The sequence below is a fragment of the Pelobates fuscus genome, chromosome 3, assembly GCF_036172605.1.
Source record: "Pelobates fuscus isolate aPelFus1 chromosome 3, aPelFus1.pri, whole genome shotgun sequence".
Lineage (NCBI taxonomy): Eukaryota > Metazoa > Chordata > Amphibia > Anura > Pelobatidae > Pelobates > Pelobates fuscus.
The window spans coordinates 327855441-327877482 of NC_086319.1; the positions used below are offsets into that span (position 1 = coordinate 327855441).

Sequence of the window (22042 nt, forward strand, 5' to 3'; positions counted from 1 at the left end):
GATCACCACATATGTAGAGCTGAGCCTATTTGATTACAGCCTATCCAGAAGAATCAATATATATTATATTTTCTAATTTTCCATAGCTTGATCGGGGTAATATATCATCTATTCCATATTTTGAAATAGGTTTCCCTATATGTCACATACTTAATTAAATTATCTGTTGATGAAACCGCTTCCAGCCAGGTTTCCATTGGCCAAGATTGGTCTAACTCTTCTTTCCAAAGTCTAATAGTTAAAGGTTTAAAATCCTGGTCACTATCTCTTAATATACTAAAGCATTTTGATACTATATGAGACTTATTTCTTTTTCTTTTTTTTAGATTCTTTATTTTATTTGTGTGTGGTAATTCACATATAGCACACCTTGCCACAATAGCCAGAGTATGCAGAGTCGAACAAAGGTTTACATTAGTTAGGCAGTGGAAAAAACTTTGCACATTTTTAAATTATTAACGCTTAACATCGAGTTATATCTAGGCTGATTATTAAGAAAAATAAGAAACAGGATTAGCATAAGACAGGTTAAAGTGGTAATAGAGAACATTGCAGGTTAGCTGTTTAGGCTTACGTTACTATGTAATAGATATGCTAGTGATTAGCTTTATCTGGCTACACATGCTGAATAGATCAATATAAGCTTCATATGCCAGTATCTAAGTGTAACAGGCTAGGAAGTCCAGCAGAGATTAGTTTAGGCAGGCTAAGTAGACTGATATTGCTAGTGAGACTAACAACAAGATGCCTCCGTTAATCAAATGAGTAGATAGGGCAAAAAAAAAGAAAAAAAAAAAAAAGATCACAGGCAATATAACAAATACAAAAAACAAGTGCCATGTCAAAAAATATTGTGGCTACAGGATTGTGACTTGAATGAGATATGAGTCCATAATCTGCAGGCCTGTGTTTAGAGTCCCGATCAGCCTACGACTGTTCTGGTCGGTACATAATAAACAAAGGATAAGGAGGAGGTAATCAACGTACGCATCAGTCATTTCCCAGAGGCAAGCGACATCTGTGTGGTCCTGTCATCGGTGTTGTGAGTCCTTTTAGCCGATGCCCATGAGTGGGGGGTCAGTGACCCAGGAGTGCAAAAGTCTCGGGTGTCGTGGCCCTAACTTGGGACAGTGTGACTGGCTTGGGCATTGAAGGAGCGGGACAAGCGCTGGCATACCTCGCTCCCTTGGGCCTGTAAGGCTAGTCTCGCTCGCACGGCAGTTGACAGGTGTTGTCAGTCCCTTAATGCGCCAGTTGTTTCTTGCGCTGTCCAGATGTGTGTGCCACCACTGGGTCCCGGCATATTGATGGGGACAGCTCGGATCTATTGCAGAGGTTCGGCGTGTCGGCAGTGGTGAGGATTTCTGCCTTACAGCTCTGGGAGCCCCACCGCTGTGCCTGCTGGTATTGTCTTGTGAGGTGGGTGATCGTGGTGCCCCGTGATGTGAGTCTGGGCTTTGTGTTTTCCCCTTCTTGGGGGTCCCCAGCTTCCGCGGTGGATCGGGGGTCCTATGGAGGCCGATCACTGGTGCTCTCTGCCGAGGAGGGCCCCATGTTCGGGGGGTTGTAGCTGGGGGTTCCCACACTCCTTGAGGAGGTTTCCCAAGTCTCCCCTTCGCTTGCTTTGTGTGTCTCTTTATGATGTGTCCCAATTGGCTGTAAATGTGCCAGTAGCTTAGCCCAAAGTACTTCAAATATAACATCAATGGAGTCTCTCTCGTTGGTGCCTGCGCCCAGTCCAGTGTTAGGTTGCTTGTTTGTTATTGCTGGATCTCGTGCATCCGCCATCTTGGAGGCCCCAACTCCCACTTTGCTTGAGGAGATCGTGGGTGTAATCGAGGGATGTAGAGCTTGGGGTTCTCTGTCCAGCGTGGACCGTGATATCCCCCACCGGTCCATAGTGGGGGGGTGAGTGTGGTATACTCACATTTGGCTGTCTGCGCTCAGCGGGAAAGCGTCCGCCTTTCCTCGCCAGCTCCTGTGGTAGGCCTTATTTGCTGTTGTGGTGCCCGGTCTCTCCGTGTGTCGTGTTTGGCGTAGTTGGATTCCGGCATGTTTCCACAATGCCGTGGGCTGCTCCGCCGGAGGTTTGTGGTTCAGCAGCTCGATAAAACCAAAGTTTTTTTTGTCCGTTTTGCAGGAGCTCTAGCAGTGCACGTCCTGCTAGCTCACTGGTTAGGCTCCGCCCCCCCAAGACTTATTTCTTGAACATATTCATTTTTCACAAGCGGTCATTTGTCTGGTTCCTTTCAAGTGGAAACTAGAGGATAAAATTCTAGCTCTCAGACTATTATACTCAAGCAAAGGGGAAGGAAACTTTTTCTGCAACCATGAAATTGGACTAATCACGCTTGGAAAATTAATAAGAGTGTATTTGATATTTAATTTAGCCCAACTCTTTGCATTTTTCCATAATATCGAGTCTTTATTATTAACTCTACTACTGGAGAATTCTTCTTGAAAAAGTATTGAATTAATATTATCATATTTAAGAGAAGCTTTTTCTATCTGTGCCCAATTATTGCTATTTTCCTCCTCTACTCATCTTAGCATATGAGCTAATAAAGTGGCTTCTTGATATTTCTTAATATTGGGATACGCTATCCCACCTCTGCAGAATTTCTTAACAATAATTGGTCTCTTAATCCGCATCTTTTTGTTCTGGTGAATGAATACATCTATCACTCTCTGGATCTGGTTAATCAGGTACATGGGACATTGCACTGGAATACACCGCGTCATATAAGTGATTTTAGGTAATATTGTCATCTTAATTGCTGATATTCTTCCTAACCAAGATATGTTTAAGTTTTTCCAATTGGATACAACTGCAATTATCTTAGCATGAATTAGCTGCAACAGCCCCTAACAGCATGGGGCACACGATGCCATGTATTTCCAGGGGGCTCTGTCAGTGATTTAACAGTGCAACCAGGCCCCCTCTGATGATGTCAGACTGCGATGGGAGGAAGTTACTGCCCCGGTCACTCCTCCCAGCAACCACCGGGAGCCGTGCGGGAGGAAGGAGAGGAGGGAGTCACAGTCGGAACTCTGACTCCCATCAGGCTGAGCCACTGGACCCCAGGGAAAAGGTATGTGTGTCTGTATGAATCTCTGTATGTGTGTGTATGTATGTATGTCTGTGTGTCTGTATGTATGTGTGTGTATGTCTGTCTATGTCTGTATGTATGTATGTCTGTGTGTCTGTATGTATGTATGTATATATGTGTGTATGTCTGTCTGTCTGTATGTGTGTGTGTGTATGTCTGTCAATGTCTGTCTGTGTGTATGTATGTGTGTGTGTGTATGTATGTGTGTGTGTATGTCTGTCTGTGTATGTATATCTGTGTGTATGTATGTCTGTATGTCTGTCTGTGTCTGTATGTATGTGTCTCTGTCTGTATGTATGTGTGTGTGTGTCTGTCGGTGTATGTCTGTCTGTGTGTCTGTATGTATGTGTGTGTATGTCTGTCTGTTTGTCTGTATGTATGTGTCTCTGTGTGTGTCTCTGTATATGTGTGTGAGTCTATGTGTGTCTGCATGTGTATCTGTTTGCATGTGTGGGGGAAGGAAACACATGGGAGGGGGACGGTAGACGTATGGGGGAGGGTTATGGATGGGTAGATGTACGGGGGCAATTTTTGCACAGGGCCTCATGGTTTTAGTTGCGCCTCTGCTCGAGAAACTTCACTGGACACAAATATTAGTGACTCAAAACAGTAAAACATATCACAACGATCATATCGTCAGTGAAAGTGCTGTTTTTTGCATTTTTCACACAAAAACGGCACTTTGACTGGCGATGTAATTGTTGTGATACTTTTATTTTTTTTTAAATGCTAGTATTTGTGTTCCATTGAGTCTCGTGAGTAAAACCGAACCCCCCATGTACAGGTTTTATGGTGTTTTCAAAAGTTACAGAGTCAAATATAAGGCTTGCATTTCCTTTTTTTCCATGTTGAAATTTGCCAGATTGATAATGTTGCCTTTGAGAACGTATGGTAGCCCAGGAATGATAATTACCCCCATGATGGCATACCATTTGCAAAAGGCCAAAATTAGCGTTCAAATTCGTTTTTTGTATTTTTCACACACAAACAAATATGAATGCTAACTTTGGCCAGTGTTTGTGACTAAGGGGCTACTAAAAAAGACTGGACATACCCCATATTAAATACTCTGGGTTATCTACTTTAAAAAAAAATGTACATGTAAGGTGTGAGTCAGAGATTTATGACAGATAACTGTTACAATGTCACTATTGATACATGTTTAAAATATATATTTGAAACAGCAATGTTCTACTTCAGTGATGGCGAACCTATGGCACGCGTGCCACAGGTGGCACGCCGGGCCCTCTCTGTGGGCACGCGGCCACAGGTTCACCATCAATGCAGAGTAGGCACCTGCCTGCGCGAAACGGCAGGCGCCTACTCTGCTTCCGGGTCGGGAGGCAGGGGGAGGAATCTGTGAAGCAGCTCCCCTGTCCTCCCGCACGATGCTGTGTGGAGCGTTGCCGAGCGTTACCATGGCAACGCTCCACACAGCATCGCGCGGGAGGACAGGGGAGCTGCTTCACAGATCCCTCCCCCTGCAGTGCTTACCACCACCGGACCTACTGACACACAGCACCCCTGCCCCCCAGAAGTACCCGTACCCCCCCAGCAGTACCCCTATCCCACTCAGCAGTACCCCTATCTCCCCCCAGCAGTACCCCTACCCCCCAGCAGTACCCCTATCCCCCACAACAGTACCCCCCCAGCAGTACCCCTACCCCCCAGAAGTACCCCTACCCCCCAGCAGTACCCCTACCCCCCCACAGCACCCCAGCAGTACCCGTACCCCCCACACACAGTACCCCTACCCCCCAGCAGTACCCCTACCCCCCCACAGCACCCCTTCCCCCCACAGCAGTACCCCTACCCACACAGCAGTACCCCTACCCCCCAGCAGTACCCCTACCACCCCCAGCAGTACCCCTACCCCCCCAGCAGTACCCCTACCCCCCACAGCACCCCTACCCCCCAGCAGTACCCCTACCCCCCAACAGTACCCCTACCCCCCCACAGCACCCCTACCCCCACACAGCACAGCACCCCTCTCACGCACACATTACCCCTCATACACACACACACACATACAGCACCCCTCTCTCTCACACACACACACACACACACACACACACACACACACACACACACAGCACTCAACCACACTCAGTACCCCCCACACACACACAGCACCCCCCCCCACACACACACACACAGCACCCCATGCACACACACACAGCACCCCACCCACACACACACAGCACCCCTCACACACTTACACAGCACCCCTCATACACAGCACCCCTCATACACACACAGCACCCCTCACATACAACACCCACATACCCCCCCACACACACACCCCCCACACACACAGCACCCCCCCCCACACACAGCACCTCACACCTCAATGCAGTATGTGTGTGTATTCAGCAGTCTGTGTGTGTGTGTGCGTGTATTCAGCAGTCTGTGTGTGTATGCGTGTATTCAGCAGTCTGTGTGTGTGCACGTGTATTCAGCAGTCTGTGTGTGTGCGTGTATTCAGCAGTCTGTGTGTGTATTCAGCAGTCTGTGTGTGTATTCAGCAGTCTGTGTGTGTGTATTCAGCGGACTGTGTGTGTGTACTCAGCAGTCTGTGTGTATGTACTCAGCAGTCTGTCTGTATGTGTATTCAGCAGACTGTGTGTGTGTATTCATCAGTCTCTGTATTCAGCAGTCTTGTGTGTGTGTGTACTCAGCAGTCTGTGTGTGTGTGTACTCAGCAGTCTGTGTGTGTGTACTCAGCAGACTGTCTGTGTGTGTATTCAGCAGTCTGTCTGTGTGTGTATTCATCAGTCTCGGTGTTCAGCAGTCTTGTGTGTGTATTCAGCAGACTGTGTGTATGTATTCAGCAGTCTGTGTGTGTATGTATTGCATTTGTTGGAGATACTAATAAATATAAGCTTAATTTTATCTATTTATATCATTATTTAAAATGTGTATCATTGAACTCTCTGTGTTCTTATAAAACAAAAGTTATTAGTTCGGACAACAGTACGAGTTGTTTTTTCTAAACTTAAACCTCAGTATTTGGGTTTAATTGCCGTGTTGGCACTTTAAGGAAAAAAAAGTTGGCATGTATTGCGGTTTGGGCACTCGGGCTCAAAAAGGTTCGCCATCACTGTCCTACTTGTACTTATAGCCCTATAACTCGCAAAAAAAAGAACATGTTAACATTGGGTATTTATAAACTCAGGACAAAATTTTGAAACTATTTAGCACAGGTGTTTTTTGGCAGTTGTAAATGCGTAACAGATTTTGAGGGTCAAAGTTAGAAAAAGTGTGTTTTTAAAAACAAATTCATAATATACATTTATAATTTTTTTAATAGTAAATTATATGATATGATGAAAATAATGGTATCTTTAGAAAGACCACTTAATGGCGAGAAAAACGGTATATAATATGTGTGGGTACAGTAAATGAGGAAAATTACAGCTAAACACAAACACTTCAGATATGTAAAAACAGCCCTAGTCCTTAACGGTCAGAACATTTAAACATGGTCTGGTCACTAAGGGGTTAATAGCCATTGGAGGCTGCAGAGATAAAAAGATGCGTGTATGTTCATGGACCGAAATACATGCATGTGTTAACCATAACATGATTAATATAACTGTTATACATTTACTTACCTGTGGGGTTCCCTTGACCTTGGTATGATATGCACACAATCCCTTTTATGAAATGTCTTTTCTATCCACGTTATATTGTCCTCAAAAGGAAAAAGTACAATAATTCATTAAAAGGAATGTTGTCTGACAAACCCATTTCAACTATTTTGCAATTGCATTAGAGTATATGAAATATTAAAACAGACCATTGAGAGGCAGTTTTCTAGCAGGCTCTATAAACCTACAAAATAATTCAATACCAAAAGAGAAAGGCAGTCTTGGGGCATTATATATCGACAGAAGGTTAAATGGCGCAAAAGGAGGAAAATATATATGTATAGCGAGCATACACAATATAAATAGAAACAAATAGCTGCAACTCACTGGGAGTCCTGGTGAGATCTCCTAAGTGCTAAATAGGTAATAAGGAATGGTGAGTGCGCTTACAATAAATAAAATACGGTGTTAATCACACTTAAAAAATCTGAAGGGCATATAACACATTTGATTAAAATGCAATAATACCAAAGTGCTATAGTGCTTTAAGAGATTTACAAAATATGTGAAGTGCCAAAGTGCATATATGTGCAGACAAGGGATATCCAATATAAATAAAAAAAAGGACTGATATACTTGCAGAGCTTCTGGAACAAATAATACACGGCTCTGTAATACAAATAATACAACACCTAGTGCAATATGTTTGTACAGTGCAGAATTAACAATAAATAAATAAGTATCTCACTCACAATGGTGGAGTGGTTTAAGTACCACCCCAAACTATCAGGCTCCAGGGAGGATCAGCCCCCAGTGATCGTGGGATCCACTCAGTGTAGCAAGAACGTGGGCCAATCCGGATATGTGTAAACCAAGAATTTCTTTATTACCAATGCATAAAAATATAAAACACCAGTCTCCTGCAACCTGCTACCGATAGTCCAAGAAAGAGAGAGAAGGTCTATAATCAGAGTGTCCTCCTCGCAGCTCAATCCTCATGGATATACGGATACACGGTGTAGGTGCAAAAACTTCCGGATTGTTCAGAACAAGGCATCTGAACAATCCGGAAGTTTTTGCACCTACACCGTGTATCCGTGTATCCATGAGGATTGAGCTGCGAGGAGGACACTCTGATTATAGACCTTCTCTCTCTTTCTTGGACTATCGGTAGCAGGTTGCAGGAGACTGGTGTTTTATATTTTTATGCATCGGTAATAAAGAAATTCTTGGTTTACACATATCTGGATTGGCCCACGTTCTTGCTACACTGAGTGGATCCCACGATCACTGGGGGCTGATCCTCCCTGGAGCCTGATAGTTTGGGGTGGTACTTCAACCACTCCACCATTGTGAGTGAGATACTTATTTATTTATTGTTAATTCTGCACTGTACATACATATTGCACTAGGTGTTGTATTATTTGTATTACAGAGCCGTGTATTATTTGTTCCAGAAGCTCTGCAAGCAGGGCTGCCATCAGAAATTTTGGGGCCCCTGACACAGCTCAAGGTCTGGGCCCCCCGGCGCCTGCACCCGAGTCCCCCCCTCCCCCCCGAGTCCGCCCACAGGGATGCAGTGTCTGCAGGGCCGGTGCAAGGATTTTTGCCGCCCTAGGCAAAAGTAAAGTTTGCCACCCCCCCATGTGACATCACAGTGCCCCACCCATATGATCTGCCATGTTAACTAACAGTGCTGCAGTGCCGCCGTGTTTACAATAAAAGGCCTGCAGGGACAGGCTATAGACACCAGAACCACTACATTAAGCTGCAGTGGTTCTGGGGACTATAGTGTCCCTTTAATGTGAGGTAAATTAAAGATTAGTGCCACGAATAATATACTAGATTGCCTACTTACAACCAGATGAGGATGGGCTTCAGCTGCCGTCTGGCTCCACTGGTCTGGTGTAGAACAGGCTCTCTGGATGCGGTTTGTAACTGTGGTCACAAAAATCAATGTTCTGGGAGAAGCAGCTCCATTTTTTGAGGGCCCTTTACACAGCTCAAGGTCTGGGTCCCAGGGTCCACCTTCATGTTCTACCAATGAGTTTGTTCACAGGGAGGGGTGTGTGTGTGTGTGGGGGGGGGGGGGTGTCCTGATGTGTGTAAGGAATGCATTGTGTGAATCTGTGTTTGTATGTGTAAGGGCTGCAAGGTGAGTTTGTGTATGTATGGGATGCAGTGTGTGTGTCTGTAAGGGATGCACTGAGTGTGTGGAAGGGGTGCATTGTGTGTTGCTGTGTGTAAGGGATGCATTGCTTGTGTATGTGTGTCTGTGTGTAATGCATTTTGTTTTTCTGTGTGCAAGGGGTGCATTGTGTGTGTGTGTGTGATGGATGTCAATCTCTCCCCCTACCCCCGTCAATTTCCTTCTTCTCCCCCTCCCTCTCATTTCCTTCTTCTCCCCCTCCCTCTCATTTCCTTCTTCTCCCCCTCCCTCTCATTTCCTTCTTCTCCCCCTCCCTCTCATTGCCTTCTCCCCCCCCTCCAATTTCCTTCCTCCCTCCCCCCTCAAATTTCCTTCCTCCCTCCCCCCTCAAATTTCCTTCCTCCCTCCCCCCTCAAATTTCCTTCCTCTCCCCCCTCCCTCAAATTTCCTTCCTCTCCCCCCTCCCTCAAATTTCCTTCCTCTCCCCTCCCTCAAATTTCCTTCCTCTCCCCCCTCCCTCAAATTTCCTTCCTCCCCCCTCAAATTTCCTCCCTTCCTCTCCCCCCCTCAAATGTCCTCCCTTCCTCTCCCCCCCTCAAATGTCCTCCCTTCCTCTCCCCCTCCCTCAAATTTCCTCCCTTCCTCTCCGCCTCCCTCAAATTTCCTCCCTTCCTCTCCCCCCTCCCTCAAATTTCCTCCCTTCCTCTCCCCCCTCAAATTTCCTCCCTTCCTCTCCCCCCTCCCTCAAATTTCCTCTCCCCCCTCCCTCAAATTTCCTCCCTTCCTCTCCCCCCTCCCTCAAATTTCCTCCCTTCCTCTCCCCCCTCAAATTCCTACCTCTCCCTCCCCTCCCTCAAATTTCCTTCCTCTCCCCCCCAAATTTCCTTCCTCTCCCCCCATCAAATTTCCTCCCTTCCTCTCCCCCCCAAATGTCCTCCCTTCCCTCCCTCTCCCCCCACTCCCTCAAATTTCCTCCCTTCCCTCCCTCTCCCCCCCACTCATTCATATTTCCTTCCTCCCTCCCCCCCTCATTCATATTTCCTCCCTCCCCCCCTCCCTCAAATTTCCTGCCTTCCCTCTCCCCCCCACTCATTCAAATTCCCCCCCACCCCCACCCACTCAAATTTCCTCCCTTCCCTCCCTCTCCCCCCACTCATTCAAATTTCCTCCCTCTCCCCCCCACTCCCTCAAATTTCCTCCTCTCCCCCCCACTCATTCATATTTCCTCCCTCCCCCCCCACTCATTCATATTTCCTCCCTCCCTCAAATTTCCTGCCTTCCCTCTCCCCCCCACTCATTCAAATTCCCCCACCCCCACACACTCAAATTTCCTCCCTTCCCTCCCTCTCCCCCCCACTCATTCATATTTCCTCCCTCCCCTCCCTCAAATTTCCTTCCTCTCCCCCCCAAATTTCCTTCCTCTCCCCCCCAAATTTCCTTCCTCTCCCCCCATCAAATTTCCTCCCTTCCTCTCCCCCCCCAAATGTCCTCCCTTCCCTCCCTCTCCCCCCACTCATTCAAATTTCCTCCCTCTCCCCCCCACTCCCTCAAATTTCCTCCCTTCCCTCCCTCTCCCCCCCACTCATTCATATTTCCTCCCCCCCACTCATTCATATTTCCTCCCTCCCCCTCCCTCAAATTTCCTGCCTTCCCTCTCCCCCCCACTCATTCAAATTCCCCCACCCCCACCCACTCAAATTTCCTCCCTTCCCTCCCTCTCCCCCCCACTCATTCATATTTCCTCCCTCCCCCCCTCCCTCAAATGTCCTCCCTTCCTCTCCCCCCCAAATTTCCTCCCTCCCTCTCCCCCCCACTCCTCAAATTTCCTCCCTTCCCTCCCTCTCCCCCCACTCATTCAAATTTCCTCCCTCTCCCCCCCCACTCCCTCAAATTTCCTCCTCTCCCCCCCACTCATTCATATTTCCTCCCTCCCCCCCCACTCATTCATATTTCCTCCCTCCCCCCTCCCTCAAATTTCCTGCCTTCCCTCTCCCCCCCCACTCATTCAAATTCCCCCACCCCCACCCACTCAAATTTCCTCCCTTCCCTCCCTCTCCCCCCCACTCATTCATATTTCCTCCCCCCCCCCCCCACTCATTCATATTTCCTCCCTCCCCCTCCCTCAAATTTCCTGCCTTCCCTCTCCCCCCCCACTCATTCAAATTCCCCCACCCCCACCCACTCAAATTTCCTCCCTTCCCTCCCTCTCCCCCCCACTCATTCATATTTCCTCCCTCCCCCCTCCCTCAAATTTCCTGCCTTCCCTCTCCCCCCCCCACTCATTCAAATTCCCCCACCCCACCCACTCAAATTTCCTCCCTTCCCTCCCTCTCCCCCCCACTCATTCATATTTCCTCCCTCCCCCCCCCCACTCATTCATATTTCCTCCCTCCCCCTCCCTCAAATTTCCTGCCTTCCCTCTCCCCCCCCCACTCATTCAAATTCCCCCACCCCCACCCACTCAAATTTCCTCCCTTCCCTCCCTCTCCCCCCCACTCATTCATATTTCCTCCCTCCCCCCTCCCTCAAATTTCCTGCCTTCCCTCTCCCCCCCCCACTCATTCAAATTCCCCCACCCCCACCCACTCAAACTTCCTCCCTTCCCTCCCTCTCCCCCCCACTCATTCATATTTCCTCCCTCCCCCCCCACTCATTCATATTTCCTCCCTCCCCCCCCACTCATTCATATTTCCTCCCTCCCCCTCCCTCAAATTTCCTGCCTTCCCTCTCCCCCCCCACTCATTCAAATTCCCCCACCCCCACCCACTCAAATTTCCTCCCTTCCCTCCCTCTCCCCCCCACTCATTCATATTTCCTCCCTCCCCCCTCCCTCAAATTTCCTGCCTTCCCTCTCCCCCCCCACTCATTCAAATTCCCCCCCCGCCACCCCCACCCCCACCCACTCAAATTTGCTGACGCCCGGTGACCCGGCGGGCGCGCGAGGGAGCACTCTCCTCTGAGTGCTTCCTCTTCAGCTCCCTCTCGCGCCGCGTACTGATGCCGGAGTCGGAAGATGACGTCATCTTCCGGCTCCGGCATCAGTACGGTGCGCGAGGGAGCTGAAGAGGAAGCACTCAGAGGAGAGTGCTCCCTCGCGCGCCCGCCGGCGCCGGGTGTCAGCAGGGCCAGCCTCTGGGGGGCCCTGAGATGACCGGCTGCTGGGCCCCCCAGGAGAAGAGGCTGGCCCAGTGGGAACATACCGGGGTCGCAGGGCCCCCTGCGACCCGGTATGTTCCCACTGAATGTGGGGCCCGGACGACCTGAGCAGTCCGGGCCCCCCAGGACCGCCGGGCCCATGACAACCGTTTCGGTTGTCATGCCCTGATGGCGGCCCTGTCTGCAAGTATATCAGTCCTTTTTTTATTTATATTGGATATCCCTTGTCTGCACATATATGCACTTTGGCACTTCACATATTTTGTAAATCTCTTAAAGCACTATAGCACTTTGGTATTATTGCATTTTAATCAAATGTGTTATATGCCCTTCAGATTTTTTAAGTGTGATTAACACTGTATTTTATTTATTGTAAGCGCACTCACCACTCCTTATTAAGTATTTGGGCATTGCAAGTATCATAAAAAAAATGACTAAGCCATCATTGTTCCCTTATCATCACAATCAGACAGGTTCTATATATTTTGATAAGATCCCATTTTGTTACCATGGATTGACTGCCTAGCCCTAGCAGCCCTATTTATGCTAGGGCTAGGCAGTCAATCCATGGTGACAAAATGGGATCTTATCAAAATATCTAGAACCTGTCTAATTGTGATGATAAGGGAACAATGTTAACATGTTCTCCTTCGTGTTATCTGATTATCTGACTCTAGCTCAGGGTAGAGCGTGCCTCATTGCATTAAATAGCTGCACTGAAGTGGCAAGTAATTGGAATGGAAGATGGTGCTATTATTTTGGCAAAATTCACTGTGGATTACAGCCCATCATACATTCTCTCTGTGACAAAATAACTTTATTATACAAACAACACTTTGTATTATACCAGACACAGTCTTGTGAGATAAAATGGTTGGACAAAATATTGATCATTTTGAAATGGAAAAAAAAAGATATATATATATATAAATGTCTTGCACTCCAGGAAAAACAAAATAATGTTATATAGGATATATAGGATAAAACTCACAGGATATAGAGCCATCCCAGGCTCTATATAAACAGCTCCAGGGTGCCTATAGGGGGCCTCTCTAGTCACCATCCAGTTATGTGGAACATTCAGCGATGACCTTGGAGGTAAACTAGAGACATTCCGCTCTGTGATGGGAGGCATGAGACAAAGGCTAAGCTTCATCCAGAAATCCGCAAAGAGCCTGTCCAATTTTGCCATTGTAGATGGCTGTGTACTTCGGGAGTCTTATGACCACATGGAGTTCACCATCTTAGCGATGTAGCTGCCCAAGTAATGTGCACTGAGACCTCTAACAGGTCACAGCATCTCCAAATAGTATAAGTGCCATTGAGATAACCCTCTCTGGCTGGTGGAAACCGGGATCAAATCAAAGATTTCTGAGTCCCAGAAAGTTATGGTTGGAGAGATCAGTGGCCACCACCTCCCCTGGGTCTCCAGGTAGGCCGCAAAGCTGTCTCAATTTAGTCTAAAGAAGCTTGGAAGAGCCCCTGTAAAAGTACAGGGCCCAAAATAGAAAAAAAATATAGTGATCTGAACAGAGCTCAGATCAGCTACGAACGAGCAATATATATACATTAAACACTGGTTTTGTAATATGATTGTTTTAACATTTCTGAGTTATTCATTAAACTGGGAATTGTTAACTGACAAGAGAAATGCTTCAGTTGGAAAACATTTCAGTTTGCCTATTTTAACCTTCAACTTCATTTTTCCTTATCATTTTCTACAATTTCCATTTATTGATTAACTCCATCTATTTCAAATTGTCAAAAGCTTTCTTTTCACAAATCTGTTTTCACTTTTTCCTAGACTATTTTAAAATAAGGTTTATTCATTAAATTGGTAGCAGAAATCCCCACACATATTTACAAAAGTTTGCCTGTGGGGATGACAATAAGCCCCATGTGAAACGGGGTGTGAATGTAGATAGTATTCCAGGATGTCAATGTTAACCTCAGTAAGGCGTTTCTTAGGTGACAGACGGGCAGGACAAGTGGACTTGGAGTGAGCTCTGGAGCAGATGGAGCAGATGTGCAGTGCCCTGCATGCAGTGAGCTTACATACCCCCGCATTAAAGTCATTGCACACCCGAGCCACGCCCAGTAATGAAATGGGTCTGCCCAGCTTGTCTCTCTGCCCGCCTCCCTATCTAGTGTGTGTTGTGAGGGAGTGGTGAGAAGTGGGAGAGTCTGTCTCGCAAGTGCACAAGTCGGGGAAGTGGGAAGAGGAACTACGAGAGGCACTGACCGGGGGCCTAAAACCAGTGAAGTGACGGAAAAACAATTCTGTGTCCATCTGGCACCATCTGGTCGCTTCTTATGTTGAACCGTGGCCGAGACTGATTTATGAAAATCATAAAATGAGGACCCTCCGTACCTGATACCTAAGTCAACCACCTTGTGCAAGTATAAATCCAGCTCTTCCCTCCTATGTGGATACACCGTGCAGATAACATCCCGGTAAATGCCAAAGGCAATGACAAACTGAGGAATGGAAAGTTTGGTGTTAAGTCGTCACTGTCTTTCAGGACTACTGAAATGTCATCATGTATATAACCCTTGGTCTCTAGCAGTACTTGGGAGGTTAGGAGTAGTGACATCAAATTGACATCCTTTCCCTCGAGAATATCCTTTTTAATGGAATCTGGAACAGAGTGGACCGGTGAGACGTATGGAGTGGGTATGACCGAGACTGCCAGGGGAAGGCCTGCCGAGCCTAACGAGGCACCTGCTGTGGCTATAGCCGATTCCACTTTTACAGCCTGTTATTGATCGTTTGGAGGCTGGCCAGTATAGCGACCAGGGTCTCTTGTGTGGAATCCGAGGTGGGAGCTGGCGGCCCTTGTGAAGTAGAGCCGGGCCTGGGGACGTTGGCCTGAGCAGTCATGAGCCTGTATAGTTCTGCCTTCCTGGCAGTGGCAGGGAAGGGGATACCCCTGAGTCTGAGCTCCGCTGAAATTTTAGGAATGGTCCAGTATCTCAGGGAACTGTGGGTAGAAGGGGTGAGGGATTTCTCCAGAGACCCAGGCCTGGCTGGCGTGCTGGGTATTTCGTCCGACGGCAGATTGATGATCGGTTCTTGTGACATTCTGAAAAGGAATAATGATTTGGATAAGTAGGGTGTAGAGGAGGTGGGGATGAGACCTCCGGAGAACTGGCCTGCTAGCTAGTGCTGAGGCGAAGAGTTTACCTAGAACCAAGTGACAGGTGAGGCCCTGCTAGTGCCAAGTGGCAGAGAGAGGCTCTACCTATGATTTGGGCCGAGTGGATTTTGTGGCCACTTGAACATGGTGGCAGGATGTTGGCCTCTCCGTGACTGTAAAGAGATTCAAGACATGTGGCCATGACTTGGGACTCCCTAGCTGTAGCCCAGAAGGAGAGCAAGCAAGGTGGCTAGCTATGATTTGGTCGTGGGGCCGAACCTCCGTGTATGAGGTGGGGTGTAGACCTTGCAGGAGCGTAGTATTTACTTGGGATAGCTAGGGCCAGCGCCTAACCCTAAAAGCCAGTTCTTCAACCTGAGGGGGGTGGGGGCAGCTTGTCTCTTGGAATGATGTACTTGAAGGTATGTAGATACTAACCTTGAGTGTTTGCCCTGTTTGTTTGGACAATGCGCAGGAAGACTTTAATGTATAAATATATACTTCTGGGTCCAGTCCAGGAACCTAAGGGTAAGATAGATGCTAGTGGGCCTGAGGCGTGCCACTGGTATGCCAAGTGTAAAAGTGTTGAACGTATGGATAGGTGTGTATCAGACATACTGTAACGTAAGAACCTGTGTAAGCTGAGGGACCTGAACGTTGGACCGTAAATTAGAGACAAGCCCCCACAGTTCCCACAGATGTAAATTTTTTGAATGATACGAAAGGCGAAGTGAGGCCTTTAAAGAGAACGTAATCGTAGTGAGTAAGATTAACGATACCTGATACTGAAATGCAGGGGACCGGGTAGCCTGTTGGTTGTTGATGGCGTAGCGAAACTGCGATAATGACGCAGGTCTAAGTAATGATATAGTAAAAAACAAAGAAAAACAAGTTACCTGCGCTCTCTCCTAAATCCTTATGCATTTTTGTATATATTGGGGCTGATGTGTACTGTAGTAATTGCAGCCGCCCAGTGATGGGAGTGAGCGCAGGACTTATCTTTCTGCATTTGTATCCATTTTTTGTATCACTCAGCCTTGTTGCAATGCAGCCGCCAATCCCATGTGTTCCCTATTAAGGGTTAATAATATATAGGGGTGTATATAACAAATACCCCTTTCTGTCTCAGTAGAGATTTTTGCCAGAGGCTCAAGGAAGCAAGGTGAATGGTTAGAGTTAGGACCCACCTAGGGGGGTCTGCCTTGACGTTGGCAGGTGGGCTCATCCTCTCATGGCCATTGGAGGTAACTAAAAAAACCTCCATTTGTTTAAAAATACATAGGGATTAAGGAGAGAGCACAGGTAACTTGTTTTTCTTTGGTTTTTACTATATATTGGGGCTGATGTGTACTGTAGTCATTGCATCCGCCAGTGATGGGAGTGAGCGCAGGACTTATCTTTCTGATAAGTAATGATATGTAGAAATGATAAACAAGAAATGATACATTAATATAATAGTAACACGGTGGTGTAGGTTTATGAGATTTTTGTTGACATCTTACTGAGGAATCTTAGACCTGGTGTGATTTTGAAGTTTAGAACCCACTTTGGGAGGTGGGGAGGCTGTATAAGGCCGTGGAGGCTGAATGAGGAATGAAGGGAAACATAAAAATGGTAAACCTTCTTACCTGATACCGTGAAACGGATACCACTTCCTGAAGATTTTGTTTGAAGAAGAGTAGTAGAACTTAAAACATATGCATTCTAAGTATAAGGGACCAGAGTATAAGGTCTTTATTTAAGGAAACAGAGATTCGCATTTTGAGCTAATGATCTGAAATGAGCCCGGTGAAAAAAGACGTAAGAACTTAATTAATGACATGTGTGAGCGTGGCGACCTTAGTCACGCAGACGACTTGTTTGTATACTAGGGAAAGGGGAAATAAAAAGTACTATAATGGACTAAGTTACAGCAAGGTTAAAATTAGATGTTTGATGGTGTATTAGAAAAAACACAAATTGTATATCTGATAGTGGTAATAAGCTCTAACACCTGTGTGGTATCCTCTGTACCAACACCACTAATACACATAAACTACAAACACAATAGGTGGAGCAAATTATATACTTTCCTCTCTTTTTAATTGGTCCAGCAATGCTGCAAAGGCAGAGAGGTATACAATAGTGCAGATAACTCAAAACTATATTTTAAATATTGCTTTATTATTGCAGGTCCATTTCCTCCCGGTACCCTTAGCAACCCGGTGGATATTCTTGCTACCTTAATAACAACATTGGACAAACAACCATGGAAACAGGGGGGGATAACTGAAGTGGGACAGCTATACAAAGAAGGGAACCTTCGCCCCTTCGCAGACATACAGGTAGAATACACTCTCCCGTCCAGACTGATTTTCCCATACCTGCAGATCAAATCGTACCTATCTCAGAACAAACCTCACACCCACAACGCTAATACCCGAGAGCCATTATCTGATTTTGAACTCATATGCACACATAGAAAACCTATGAAGAAATCGATCTCTATTAATTACCGATTACTGCTCCAGACGTCAGACCCACCCAATGACACACACACACAGTCTTGGCAAACTGAGTTAGGAAGAACCATAACTAAAGACAAATGGGACAAGGCATACTCCTCACATAGGGGAATAACTTCCTGCGCCACCCATTTAGAGACACAGCGCAAATTGCTGTACCGCTGGTACTTAGTTCCAACCAGAGTCCACCACATTTGGCCACAATCCACAGATAAATGCTGGAGGTGTGGACACCAAAAGGGCACCATGACACATATTTGGTGGACATGTGAAAACCTTCAACCCTTTTGGCATGAAGTACAAAATATCATATCAGACATTATACGCACACAGGTATCCCTCACCCTAGAACTTTGCATTTTATTAATTCCCCCAGATGGGACCTCCAAGGCCACATGGACAGCCATGTACCATGTACTTATATCAGCAGCAACACTCATCGCAAGGTTCTGGAAACAATCAGTAGCCCCATCCAGGGAACTCCTTATACAACAAGTCTCACTCAATTGGGTCTATGAGACACTATTTGCAACCCAATTTGGCACTAAAAACACCTGAAACTAGCCCACGATCTGTGGACAGATTTTCTAGACCGCTCTAAAGCAAAAACCACTTCTCATGCGGGTCCGCTTAAGCAGGACACAACTCCAGGGAAACAACCACACTAGACTGATACTAGTGAGAGCTACCCTCTACAGTACAAGTTATTACTACCACCTCTAAAGAGTACCCTTCTTCCCCCTTCTTTCTCCCCCACCCCCCCTCCTGCACTAAAAAGGTTGAGTAAATGTAATTAATGTACTGCTTAGATAGGTTGCAAAATAAGAATCGCTAATCTAATGCCACGCGACACAGCGGCCTATTGATTATCAACACCTAACTATGCAACCGGATGTAATGCAATATATATATATGTACTATGTTAATGTCTGCATAGACTATGGAGATGATAAAGTACGTCTTTCTGTCTAAAGCTACCGTTACATGCATTTACTGACCAATAAAAATTGTCAAATTGAAAAAAAAAAAATGATATACTAAATAATAAGTTGGAGATAAGAAAACAGTGTCATAGATGTTTTCCACACATATTCTATAATCCTTTTACATATATATTATCATATATGTTCTTTATATGTATTTCCCCATGTTTTCTATATGTATGTATATTATACACATTATATATGTTGCCACTTTATCTATGCATTGCCCTACCCTACATTGCAGCCATTGTGTGGAGAATCAAATGTGACTGGGTGAGGGGAGGTGTGTGATAAGATTAGGTTAATGTGACAGGGTGAGTGTGACAGGATTGGGGGAGGGAGTGTGACAGGGTTGAGGTGACTGTGGTACTGTTGGAGAAGGGAGTGTGACAGGACGAGAAGAAGTGAGTGTGAAAAAAAGGGGGGTTTATGTGACAGTGTTAGTGGGGCATGGTTGGGGGGGATGATTGACAGGATTTTAGGGGTTAGTGAATGTCTCTGTGAGCATGTGTATGTTTATCTCTGGGGATGTATGTGTTTGGGGTAGCTGCCTGCAGTGTGCATTGTGTTTAGGGTGAAGCTATGTTTCATGTCTGTGGCAGGGTGAAGGGGAATGAGTGTGAGATAGTGAAAAAGGATGAGTGGGTGGGACATGGGTGGGAGGAATGTAACAGTGCAAGAGAAGATAAGTGTTACAGGATTAGAGGGATTATTATAATAAGGTGCCTCTGGCAGAATGAGGGTCAGTAAGTGTGGTATGGTTGGAGGGGGTGAGAGCGACAGGATTAAGATTAGGGTGACAGTGTAGGGGGGGGCAGGGTGTGGGAGGGTGACAGTGTGGAGGAGTGACAATCTGTGTTGGAGGGTGACAGTGTGTGGAGGCAGAGTGTGGGAGGGTCACATTGTGGGGAACAGTGTGGAACAGTGTGGGAGGGTGATAGTGTATTGGGGTAATAGTGTGTGGGGGTGACAGTGTGAGGGGCAGTGTTTGGGAGGGGTTGTGTGTGGGAGAGTGGCAGTGTGGGGGGCTGTGTGTGGGAGGGAGACAGTATGTGTGGAAGTCATTGGGGACTGTGTGTGGGTGATAATGTGTGTGTTGGGGGGATATTGTGTTGGGAGGCTGTGTTTTAGTGACAAGCCTCCTCACATTGAAATACCTTTAATTTTCAATAATCAATTCCCTGTTGGTCCAGTGATCTCTCTCCCTAGTGGTCCGGTAGCCTTGATATCCAGTCTGAAGCTCCACCAGGTGCAGGGCTGCACCCCATGTGGAAGAGATCTTGCAGGCTCCAGCACTTGAAGTGTTGCTGTGGTAACCTGCGGCAATGCTATGTTTGGCCGAGTTTGCGAGGTCTCTACAATATGGTCTGCGGCTATGCACCTGGAGGAGCTGCAGTCCAGAGGCACTGGGTTCTTTCCACTTGGACAGATTGAGTGGAGGGGCCACAAATACACTTGGCAAGCTGCCAGGCACCCTACTGATGTAGGTCCCCCAGTCACAGACAGAGGACCCAACAGATCAATTTGCCCTACAGCTGTGGGGGACCAGCTAGCACGAGACCTTAGGCAGCCGCCTAACTAATTGGAGAGCCTCCTCTGTATCTCTGAATTTACTTAAAATAAAAAAATCCAGGAATCCAGCTGCATGACACAGCACTCTATCTACTATAAACCACAATCCAAATACAGTTTTCTGTTCAGTTATACCACCCTAACATTTTAATTCCATTGACATTCCTCCACAATACACAATATAGTGAATAAGAAAACGCTGCTAGGAAAAATAAAGAGTTCCCGTTTATTAAAAATGCAATTAAAACTATAGATAAAAGGCATGAGTGCTGTGATATAGCAATGCACCACACATTACAACAACAAACCAGTTACAGCACCCACCAATGAAGCTAAACATGGAAAACATATTAATTACACAACATTAATCATGCAATGATATCTGCAGTTTTGTTTTATCTCATACCATTTTCTCAGATGAAGAAGTAACTCTGGTACCGTCTTGTGTTATCTGTGATTTTTGATGTGTTTCTGTCACATTCCTAGGTTCCTAATGGGGATCTCCAGATCTTAGTTCAAAGTGGAAAATGACTGCATTCACAGTGGTTCCTTAAAACACCTACATTCGGTGAGCTTAAATTTCATTAGCTAACTTTTAAATTCTGTCATATTCTGCCCATGGGAGTTTCCACAGGACCAGATGACTCTTGGCCTAAGCTTATTATTTAATAGGTTAAAATCATCAGTTGTCAGAAAGCAAACAAACTGGTCTAACTCAATAAAAAAGGCTTCAGGTATTTGGACAAAAAATAGGAATGTAGATGAAAGTGTTTCTTTCTATGAGAAAACTAGAGCTGCTGTGGCTGTGTTTGTGTGCAAAATGTATATTAAGGTAATTAACGCCTATAAGCACTATTATACAAATGTGCAAAACTAATAAAACAAACCCTGGTTTATTATCTCGTTTTTCGTTGTGCTTTTATATTTAGAGAATCAGTTAAAGGTGTTAGTGTGACTTATTTAGTCACTAAATGAGCTGCAGTTCTTTGCCATGGTGTACTTTTTATTAAGTCCAAGATCTCTCTGTTAACCCCTTAAGGACAGAGCTTCAGAAGCTTGTCTTTCACTTAATGACAACGGCATTTTTTGCATTTTTTGCTGTTTGCGTTCAACTGCAATTTGCATTTTACCAATTTATTGCACCGACGCATATTATATACCGTTTTTTAGAGGACAGAAAGGGCTTTAATGTGATGTAACATATATATACATAAATGCTTATTTATTATTAAAAAATACAGAAAAATGCAAAAAAAATGATTTTTTTTTTTCGTTTTTGCAATAATAATGTGTGCACAATTAGTGCAGGTTAAGGAAAGTAATTAAAAATAAATTCATTTAGTTGTTCTGATTTACAGAATATATAATGTGTCTGGGATTTTAAGTTTTTTTTGGTAGTTACAGGTCACAAAGCACAAGGAGTAAAATAAACTTTTAATGTGGAGCGATTTTAGAATTTGGGATGTTTGTCTTGTAAGCTTAATAGCCATAAAAGAAAACAAAATTGCCACACAAAAGTATATATTTAAATAAAGTAGACACCACAGGCTATTTACCTAAGGTTGTTTTGACACTTTCTACGTAGCCATTTCACCGCCAACCTCTGCTAAATATTGGAGTAAAATTTTATTTTTGGGGGGTTTTGGCACACAAACTTATAACAAAGAACTTCTCATGTGTATTTTGTAAAGTTGGTGTGTGCTATTCCTGTACAAAGTTTATTTTGTATTCAGTGACACCCAGTGGCGTACACACAACCCATGGGGCCCCGGTGCGAAAACTGATCCGGGCCCCCCCGCGCACGAGCGCTTACTCTGCGCAGGCTGGGGCCGCAACACATG

At 45.8% G+C, this 22042-nt stretch overlaps 1 protein-coding gene across 3 annotated transcripts in view; it reads right to left on the reverse strand.

The window, feature by feature from the left end:
• LOC134603233 (transient receptor potential cation channel subfamily M member 7-like) overlaps positions 1-20734 on the reverse strand; it is a 62754-nt gene extending 42020 nt beyond the window's left edge. For all 3 annotated transcript variants that reach the window (XM_063449004.1, XM_063449005.1, XM_063449006.1), the window contains exons 1-2: positions 20608-20734; positions 6725-6804 (exon numbers count right to left, since the gene is read on the reverse strand). In XM_063449004.1, the coding sequence (XP_063305074.1) occupies positions 6725-6804; positions 20608-20610 (83 nt within the window). In that variant the 5' untranslated portion in view covers positions 20611-20734. The remainder of the gene's footprint in view (positions 1-6724; positions 6805-20607) is intronic.
• Between the last annotated feature and the right edge of the window lie 1308 nt (positions 20735-22042).